The sequence below is a fragment of the Nicotiana tomentosiformis genome, chromosome 4 (genome assembly GCF_000390325.3).
Source record: "Nicotiana tomentosiformis chromosome 4, ASM39032v3, whole genome shotgun sequence".
NCBI lineage: Eukaryota > Viridiplantae > Streptophyta > Magnoliopsida > Solanales > Solanaceae > Nicotiana > Nicotiana tomentosiformis.
The window spans coordinates 49700011-49710857 of NC_090815.1; the positions used below are offsets into that span (position 1 = coordinate 49700011).

At 35.5% G+C, this 10847-nt stretch overlaps 1 protein-coding gene across 2 annotated transcripts; it reads left to right on the forward strand.

The window, feature by feature from the left end:
- Positions 1-4460: 4460 nt before the first annotated feature.
- On the forward strand, positions 4461-6546 carry LOC104095014 (probable glucan endo-1,3-beta-glucosidase At4g16260). Of its 2 annotated transcripts, none has more exons than XM_033655809.2 (2): positions 4461-4603; positions 5372-6546. In XM_033655809.2, the coding sequence occupies exons 1-2, from the start codon at positions 4585-4587 to the stop codon at positions 6331-6333; spliced, it is 981 nt and encodes a 326-aa protein (XP_033511700.1). In that variant the 5' UTR covers positions 4461-4584; the 3' UTR covers positions 6334-6546. The 2 variants fall into 2 exon arrangements, with proteins under 2 accessions (XP_033511700.1, XP_009599342.1); XM_009601047.4 differs by lacking the exon at positions 4461-4603 and adding an exon at positions 4786-5135.
- Positions 6547-10847: the final 4301 nt, after the last annotated feature.

The following is a 10847-nucleotide window of genomic DNA, read 5'->3' on the forward strand; positions in this document are numbered from 1 at the left end:
CTTTACTTGCATTTTTCATGATTAGTTGCCTGCTTTACTTGCATATCATCTTTATAGGTTGGATCATTGACTAAGTAGAGCACTTGAGTAATTGTGTGCACCAAGATTGTTCTTTATGTGCCTTATCACTTGATCACATTATTATTTTGTACTTGATGAATTTATGAGTTGTACAGGTTATAGCGATTATCATTTATAATTCTTTCTTCTATTATCTCGCTGAGGTTAGTTATGATACTTGCTGAGTATATGAGGTTGGTTGAACTCATACTGCACTCTGCACTTAATTGTGCAGATCCAGGTGTTGGACCGAGTCACCAGTAGTGGAGTTTGCTTGCTGAGTTATTTCGAGAGACGGGGTAGAGCTGCATCTCGATTGCAGTCTTGGTGTCTCTTTCTAGTTGTACTATTGTCTTTACTTCGGACAGTCATGTTATTTAGATTATCAGACTTGTATTTTTGTTTTAGAGCTCATGACTCTGTATTACCAGTTCTGGGAGATTTTATCATGTTTTGGTGTTATTATATTATATTTGAAGGCTTTAGACATGTATCATTTTGTTAAATTCTGTTATTTATTTCATCTTGTTATGTTCGACTTGCCTAGCAAGTGCGTTAGGCGCCATCATGCTCAATTGGTAGTTTTGGGTAGTAACATAAGCTTTTCAAATTAAGCAATTATTTATTATAAGTGTATTCTTAGTTTGTGCTCGCAGGGAAATGTAAAAGATAGAGGACAAATGAAGAAGGAAGCAGAGGAAGAACGTAAAGAATCAATTTAGCAAATTTCAGAAGAAAATAATGCAGAGCCGTATGATCAACTCTAGATTATTGCAGTAATTTTATCTTTTTTCTCGATTAAACAAACTACTACAATATAGTCGTACATAGACGTATGCCTTCATTATGTTAAGTTGTAGTTGGTTCTCTCGTTGTTTTGGTATGTTTGATTTTCACTACTATTTTAGATTTCGAAAAGATGAAAAAAATTGAAATGCTTATTCATAGAAACTGCGTATCATAGTGCTGGAAATTCATTTCCCTCCCCTTGTGACTATCTTGAAGAAGATTGCCCACTCGATTTGGTATATCCGTCTCGGATTTTAGTGTTTGGTTGTTGAAAAAAGTAATATATATTTTTGTAAAAAAAATGTTCGTCCCAATTTAAACCTATAATTGGCATCCATAACTATCATTTAACTTTCACACTGAGATATAATATGAACTATTTTTTAAATGGAGTTAAGAGCAAATAAAGGAAAAACTGCAAAAGGAAAAACTGCAAAAGGAAAAACTGTAGGAAACGAAATACGTATAACAAAAATATAATTTTAATGGGCAGAAACTAAACTTGTGTTGTCACTTATCTTTTCTTTGTTTGTTTAGCTTTACTTTTTGTTTCTTGTTTTATTTTATTTGAATAGAAGAAAATTTGGAAAACAAGTTTTATTCTTCCTAATGAAAGGAAGACATCAAAATAGCTACATTTAATGTTTAAGTTTATTACTATAATTACTCTATTAAAGATTAATCATATGTTTCCCGTCAACTTTTATTAAATACCTAAGGGTTACTACCTTTATCCTCTTAATTACTCTCCCTCTCTTTCTCTTCTTTCCGCTTTCATTTCCGTTGAATTCAATGTTCTTTTATTAATTCTTTAGTGATTTTGATGTCATAATCTATAGGAAAGTGAGAAAGGAGGAAAGAAAGAGAGAAAGGTAAATGAAAGGGAAATTGAAAGGAAACACAGATTGTAAATTCGTTTTTGTAGAAAAGAAATATAGAATTTGATTGCGTGGATTTGCCGGCGGATAGAGCGGTTTACGTTTTCCTGTATCATAATTTTTTTTCTATATATTATATTTTTCGAAAATAAAGAGAAAATGATAAAAGCACTAAATTTCTGTATACGGTCGAAATCGGGCAATCACGCCTGGAGATCGAAGTGTTCATTGAGATCGAGGCCGACAACAATCGAGATCAAGCATGACTGACTTCGAGTAAGGCGTAATAGCGGAATGGCGAGATATCAGTAACCGGTCGAAGATCACGGCGGAAATCCCGAAACAGATCAAATCAAAGCGTTTATTAGTGCCAATCATGGGATCTACTTTCATTATTATAATTGTACCTTATTTAGGATTACTCTATTATATAAAGAGGGATCCCATTCACTTGTAAAATGGAGAATCATTATTCACTGATAAGAATATACACATACGCTGCTTTCTTTGTTTTACTTACTGTTCATCGTTGTTTATTCCATCCTCTACTGTTCTTATTAACTAACCTCGAGACTATCTCGAATCGAGTTCGTGGCATTGTTTGCAGACCGGTTTGATTTATTTTATTGTCCAATTTATCTATTTAATTCGCTATTTATCAATTGGTACTGGTTTAAATCACATATCCTTAAAACCACAATATAAGTTTAATTGTTACTCAATTTTTAAGGTAAACAGTTTGGCGCCCACCGTGGGGCTAAGGATAATAGTGATTGCTCAGTACTAATTCTGGTAAAACACACTATTTTACGCTTGTTCTTGTCAAGTATCTTTATTTTCAGGTTAAAACATGTCAAACTCACAAAACGCATCCACACACGGTGACAATGGCCTCGGATTCCACGGTGAAAACAAAAATGTGATTGCTCCAGGAGTCGAGGGGCCACAGTCTAATCTCGAGGGAGCACCGATTTCCAATCTAGTCGATGTCAGTCCACACGTCGCTCTAAACGCGGACCTAGGCGCAGATCTCGATAGGAGTGTACGCAGAGAAGGCCAATCTAGTGGCCAAGGAACACAGGGCAGAGGAGACGAAGGAGCCAGTTTCCAAGTAATACTCGATATGCTTCAGGCTCAACAAGCCGATTGCTTAATTACAAAATCATCATAGAGCTCCGAATAGGGTTGAGCCGGAAATTACTCGTCGTACCGAGCCAGTACCGAAAAGGTCGAATGGTAACAAATCGGGGACTGATCCTGCGGTAATGAAAATGCTCGAGGAGCTTACCAAAAGAATTGAATCAGGGGAGAATAGAATCGAAGAAACGATAAAAAAGTGAAGACATACAACTCTCGAGTTGATCAGATACCGGGGGCACCGCCAATCTTGAAAGGGATGGATTCGAAGAAGTTTGTACAAAAGCCGTTTCCTCCAAGTGCGGCTCCGAAGCCTATTCCGAAAAAGTTTCGTATGCCAGACATACCTAAATATAATGGGACCACCGATCCCAACGAGCATGTTACTTCATATACATGTGCCATCAAGGGTAACGATTTAGAAGATGATGAAATCAAATATGTGCTATTGAAAAAAATGAGGGGACTATCTGTATACGGTCGAAATCGGGCATACCCGATTTCATTGGCAGGGGAGTTGCCTCGAGGGTAACCTCATAATAGACTGGGCTCGAGCTCGAAGATAGAATATCATGCTTGGAGATCGAAGTGTTCATTGAGATCGAGGCCGGCAATAATCGAGATCAAGCATGACTGACTTCGAGTAATTTGTAATAACGGAATGGCGAGATATTAGTAACCGGTCGAAGATCACGGCGGAAATCTGGAACAGATCAAATCAAAGAGGTTATTAGTGCCAATCATGGGATTTACTTCCGTTATTAGAGTTGTACCTTATTTAGGATTCCTCTATTATATAAAGAGGGATCCCATTCACTTGTAAAATGGAGAATCATTATTCACTGATAAGAATATACACATACGCTACTTTCTTTGTTTTACTTACTGTTCATCGTTGTCTGTTGCATCCTCTACTGTTCTTATTAACTAATCTCGAGACTATCTCGAATTGAGGTCGAGGCATTGTTTGCAGACCGGTTTGATTTATTTTATTGTCTAATTTATCTATTTAATTCGTTGTTTATCAATTGGTACTGTTTTAAATCACATATCTTTAAAACCACAATATAAGTTTAATTGTTACTCAATTTTTAGGGTAAACAATTGAATGAGAGGAAAAAAGAAAATACTTAGAAACACAAATCAAATATATAAAAAATGAAGTCATGTTTTTAGATATATACACATACAAACAGAGAGAAAATTTCTCAATTCTTCTCTTTCTTTACTAGTCTTTCAAATATAGTTTAACTAAATATTAACCTAAGTTTGAAGACAAAAAAATATATTCAATTTATATAATTTAATAATATATTTTACTACCGCACGAAATACAGATAAATTAATAGTAATTAGTTCATTCGCTTTGAAATACAGGGAGTATAAAATTACGGAAGATGCATTATAATGAATACAGACTTCAAGAAAAACAGAGTATGTAACAAGAGGAGTGAGTTAATTTATACTTTTACCAAAACCTTACCAATAATAGTCAACATCACTAAAAGATCATGACTAGGGTCTAGGGCCTTTTATTTGCTTCATTATATAAATATAAACAGAAGCATGAGAAGAATGCCAATTGAAGAGTCAAGAATATACATATTTAATGGCAATTTTTTAATTAGAAGGCTAACCTGAGATTCACCTCTGAGGTTCGCTCTAATATGAGCCATGTTCTAAGTCTTCGGGATTGGCTGGGGAGGTACATTAAAGTTTCATGCCTAACACTTTATTAGGTAGAGTATTCGTTCAGCATATATCTTATCCCTTGATCAGTTTACTTGTCGACTGACCAGAAACTTTTTTTGTTTTGTTTCAAAGTGAAAGCTTTTGTTTGATTAATCAATTACTAATGTATGAATGTAACATGATGCAGATACTAGTTAATAATCTTTGAACTCAAAAGAATCAATGATCAATTTTGCTTTACTAAAACCTAAGATATATACACGCACCATGTATCTTTGAATATTATCAAAAAGGAAGAGAAGTATATTTCAAAATCAACCTAGAATGCAACCAAACCACACCAAAAAGAAACCAAGAATCGTAGTGAATGTGATAGATATATAGAAGAGAGTAATTGGAACCTTGTTTATCCTCATGATATTTATGCAGTAGAATTCCCCATAACTCCTAACTTCTTACTGGAAAGAAAGCAAAGAGAAAAGAAAGCAAAGCAGTCAAGTACACCAATGGGAATGATAATTCAAGAAGCCCTTTTCTTGCTATCTTGTATCTACATTCTTCTTCGGAGTTATTCCGCAGGTTCTTATGATATTTCCTTCTCTTCCAAAATCAATGGAATATTTTATCAAGGATCAAACTTTTATATATATACGGATAGTGTAAATATTTTTTGTTATATTATTACTAGCCGTACGTGTTATTTACTCTATTTCTAGGTTATCATATCGAACTTGCTTGAAATACCCTGTTAACTTGCTTGGAGTTCTATTTTTACTAGTTTTCAACAATTCCATAACCTTGTGATTTCCTTGCAGTTGAAGCAGCAGTAGGAGTTTGTTATGGCCGTGTTGGTACAAACCTCCCACCACCTTCAGAAGCCATCAATCTCATTAAATCAATTGGCGTTTCGAGAATTAGGCTATTCAATCCAGATCCAGAAGCTTTACAACCATTTGCTGGCACTGGAATAGAGCTCTTAGTTGGAGTTCCCAATGAAATCCTCCCTACCCTAGCCAATAGTCCTGTGACCATCTCCATGGAATGGCTTCAAACCAATATTTTTGCCCATGTTTCCCCTAATCAAGTTAAATATTTAGCCGTTGGCAATGAAATCTTCCTTAAAGATCCATTTTACTCTCCTCATATAGTTCCTGCTATTTCAAACCTTTACCAAGCTCTTCAAACATTAGGTCTAGCTACCACAATTAAGCTTTCTTCTTCCCATGCATCTACCATACTTTCAAATTCATACCCTCCATCATCTGGAGTTTTTAATTCTACCATCAGACCATTTCTTCTTCCTTTTTTACAATTTTTACGTCACACCAGCTCACCATTAATGGTGAATGTGTACCCTTTTTTTGCCTATATAAATAATCCACAGTATGTTTCTTTGGACCATGCTCTATTTAGGTCATCATATGTAGAATACGACCAGAACTTGGCTTATGACAACATGTTCGACGCTTCCATTGATGCATTTGTGTATGCCATGGAGAAGGAAGGATTTGAGGGAATTCCAGTGATGGTAACAGAGACCGGTTGGCCGACTGCTGGAATTGACGGTGCGAGCATTGACAATGCCTTGTCTTACAATGGGAATGTTGTGAGAAGAGCTTTGACCAATGTAGGTACGCCTAAGAGGCCTGGAGTTGGCCTGGATGTTTTCTTGTTTGATTTGTTTGATGAGAATAAAAAGAGTGGGGAGGAGTTTGAGAGGCATTTTGGGATTTTAGGAGATAATGGAATTAAGGCCTATGACATTAGGTTCAACTAAAATTCAGTCATTCTATAGGTTAGGTTCAACTAAAATTCAGTCATTCTATAGGTCTAGCTAAATTATTTTTTTTCAAGTGTGGTTATTGCATTCTAATTTATAAGTTAATCATGTGTATCTGCGAATCCCAAATTTAGAGGTGGCGGGTCTCTCACTATTTTGAACATAGCCATATTGTCATTTACATGGTCCAAATAGTTTTGGTTCGTATTATTCGGCTTTTCAGATTGAATATACAAACTATTAACCGAAAAGAATTAATTACCAACTATAACAATCTAGATGAGAGTACAAACCTTTAGTAATGGTATAACTTATATTTACAGAAAAAAATTATGCACTCTCTTCCAATGTTATTTGGATCAAAGTTAATAACTATGACATTCTTGAAAAGAAAAGAGAAGACTAACCAATTTCATGACCTTAGAAATTCAAACTAGTTTGATTTTATCTAGCAAATTATAAACAGTGCAAATACATTAGGTACATTTACATCTATTCATTGACTATTTCTCCTCCTTTTTTCCTTCAATTAGATGAGCAACCACCAACAAATTTAGGAAAAATTAGAAAAGAAACAATAACAAAGTATGCAGCTATTAAAACTGAAAATGTGAAGGTACGAGAGGCAGAAGGTTCTTAGGTATGAGTTCGACTTTTTGACAATTTGGTAGTTATTTGGTTAAACAAATTGATTTCTTTTGAGTTTTTTATTTTGAATAAACATTTTTCTATTAGAGCGAAGGTTTCAATGTGTCTGTTTGGTGTCATCAAATTTCTAATCAAGGCTATACTTGTCATTTGGCTGGGCCATAAGATATTCTTCTCCTCCTTTTGTTCTCTAACCCATATTCGTTACTTGCGCACCATGAGACCCTCTAACATCTTCCCCACCTAAGACCATTGAAGGTCGACAGAGAGCCCACTGGATAATGAGGGAGAAACAACCTCTATCATAACCTTCCACGTATACTCAGTTTCTTCAGAAGAAAACACAACAAATTAGATTACCCCGCCCTAAAATAGGATGAGACTTGATCGGCGCCCGCTACCTGCCACCTGGGTTGAGCCAACCTATAAGACATACTAAATATCTAATTATTGAACAATAAGTAATTGTCATTTTAATTAAAGCATGACAATCATAACTTGAGACATGAGATAAAATATCCATGCATTTGCCATGTGAGTACCCATAATCCAAAATAATATTGTATTGTATTTTATTTATAGAGCCTCTATGATGCTATGGATGAATAAATAAAGTTACGAGATGCGAATTCAAAGTTGAACCTTGATGAGAAATCATCGATATATTATAGGAATTAAAAAGCTCAATCACCATTTATTTTTATATACACAAGCATCTTCCTACATTATCCCCTAGTAAATCATACTTACGAAAGCAAACCTGTTTAGCTGCATGTCACACCACTGATGATGAGGCTACGCAAACAAAGACAATGATGAGAACTAGCTGGAACTAGATAATGGATTGGTGTCCAACAAACATTCCTTGGTTAAGAAGGATTTATTCATCGCAGTTTGTTTTACTAGCAGATGAAACTAGCAATATCACATCATATAAAATATCCATTGACAGTAAATCAAGTTTATCTTATAGTTTATGTTGATAATCTTATTCTTTATTTTCAATCTTTATTTCTATCGTAATTTTTGCATTTGGGCACCTATTCATTCTTTATTGAGGTGTACAAAGCTAGGGAGCGATTCCGTCATCTATCTTATTATATTGATGCAATTGCACGATCAGGATTTCTCTCTACCGCTCAAGCAGGATCTGATCGGGCTTTACCGAGAACAAATTTAATTGAATCGAGAATGGAAACACTCCACTTCAACTTAATAAGTAACTTCTACTTCGTTAGTGCTAAGGCAAAATATATCATTGAAAAAAGGCGTTAGGGGAGCCTAGCGAATAAAGTGGAAACCCCTCACGATCGATTAAAAAGAAAGCCACACAAAGATATTTGTTTGAATCCAATTCGTGAAGACAAAGTAAATTCAACAAATCTAAGGAATGAAGTCCTAGGCCTTACTATCTATCACTAGAAAAGGTAAAAGAGAGAAGATTTGAATTAAAGTAGTTCGTCTATAGGGATCTATCGTTAATGATTTGACTAGGACTTTCTTGTCCTTTTTCTTCTCAAATAAAATTTTCTGCTCCCTCCGTTTCAATTTATATGAGGTAGTTTGACTCGGCGTGGAGTTTAAGAAAAAAAAGAAGACTTTTGAAACTTGTGATCTTAAAAGCTTAAGGGGTAAAAGATTTATGGGGTCATGGCATTTGTGTGGTTATAAAAGTTTTTCATTAAGGGTAAAATGGATAAAATGAAGAGTTTAAAGTTGAATTATTTTCAACTTTAGAAATGTGTCATTTATTTTGGAACAAACTAAAAAGGAAAGTACCTCATCTAATTTGAAACAGAGGGAGTAATATTTTTCTTGTACTATGCAATCCCGCTAGTGGTGTTTTACCTTAAAATACAAGTGCACATTTCTTCCTTTCATTGGTTTCACTCAAAAGCTACTCCAAGTTCCTCCTTACTTCTTTCTAGTGCTCACTTACAATTCAAGTACTTTAAGAGGTAAAAGGATCAAAATACTTCAATCAAGAACAAAATAAGGTATAAGCTTGTACTAGGAATGCCAAACAAAATGCTATAGGCTAAAAATGGCTAACTAGGAATAATTTTTATAACAATCTCGCCGATTGTTTTGTGTATTTGAGCCCCGTTTTACTATTTAATATTTTTCATATGCTTCTTTGTTGTTTTGGGGGATGGTTGGTTTAGTTTCGGGGAAGTATTGGAGTGAATTGGAACACTTAGTTCCAAGGTTGGAAGCTTAAGATATAAGAGTTGATTGAGGTTTGACTTTCATGTAAACGATCCCGGAATGATATTTTGGTGGTTCTAATAGGTTCGTATGGTGATTTTGGACTTAGGCGTATGTCCAGATTTATTTGAGGTTCCTAGGTTGATTTAGTTCTTTTTGGCGAAAGTAGGAAATTTGAGGGTTTAAAAGGTTCATAGGTTTGACCGGGAGTTGACTTTGATGTTATCAGGTTTGGATTATTATTTTGAGAGTTGGAGTAGGTTTGTTATATTATTTGGGACTTGTGTGAAATATTTGGGGTTATTCCGAATTTGTTAGACGCAGTTCGTCATGAGTTTTGGAAGTTGGAAATTGATTAGTTCAATAAGCTTGAATTGAGGTGCGATTTATAGTTTTGATGTTAGTTTGTGTGATTTGAGATATCGAGTAAGTCCGTATTGTATTTTGGGACTTGTTGTTATGATTGAACGGGGTCCAGTGGGGCTCGAAAATATTTCAGATGAATTTCGGACCATTTGGTGAAGTTCGGAACTGCAAAAGTTGCTGATGTCTAGTGTGCTTCGCGAACGCGAAGGCTGTTTTTTGGCAGTGTCATTTTGCTCTTCGCGTATGTGATCGTTGTGTCGCGTTTGCGAAGCTTGGTGAGTAGTGGTCTAGGCGTTTGCGACCAGGGCATCGCATTCGCGTAGAAGGAAGGCAGGCTAGGGTCGACATGCATTTGGCCTTCTCGTCCGTGGGATGGGCACCGCGTTCGCATAGGCCAGTGGTCGTTTCTGCATCACGTTCACGGATGACAGACCGCGTTCAAGAAGGGTATTTTTTGGCCAGTGCTAGGTTGTGCTTCACGAATGCGAGGCTTGGACCGCGTTCGTGAAGGGTATCACTGGGCAGACCTTTAAGTTGTCATTTTTGGGACTTTAAACTCATTTTATCATATTTTGAGATTATGATATCGGATCACTACAAGAAACTGGACTTATTGTGGCGACGTATTATTGCGACCCATTTGGTTGCAGTAAAAATTATAGTTTTAGCGGCGACTTTAAATGTTGCTAAAAATGACAATATTTAGTAGCTACTTTATTAGGTCGCCTCTGATATGTGCAACTAAAGGCTGAAATATTTCATTCCCGCGAGAACAAAATTTTGGCTCCACGAATTTTGTGGCGACTTTAAAAATGTCGCCGCTAATTATATTTTGGAGCGACAGGGTCACCTCTATTACTTAGTTATTTTAATTTTAAATGAAAAAAGAAAAGAAAAGAGGCCAACACATAAAAATTAAAAGAACATAAGGCCTTAAATGACCAAAATTGTTGCTTTCCCCTCCATTTCTCAATTTTATTGTCCCTCTCACTAGAAACCCCCTCTCTTCTAAAAATCATTGCTTTCCCCTACTTTGCTCAAAATCCATAAATTCAGAAAATGTGAATCTCATATAGATGCTCTCCATTTCTCAACTTCTAATTAAAAGAAGAACTATGTTGGCTGCTCCGTTTCTCTGCTTCTAGTTACTGACCCAAAAGCTCAAATCATGTATGTGTTCAAATCCCTAATACTTTTATTTTTCTTTTGGGTTATACGAAAGTATGTTGGATTTTCTTAGGATTTTCCAAATACAACAAGTATGAAGGGAAAATTTTATATTTGGGGTC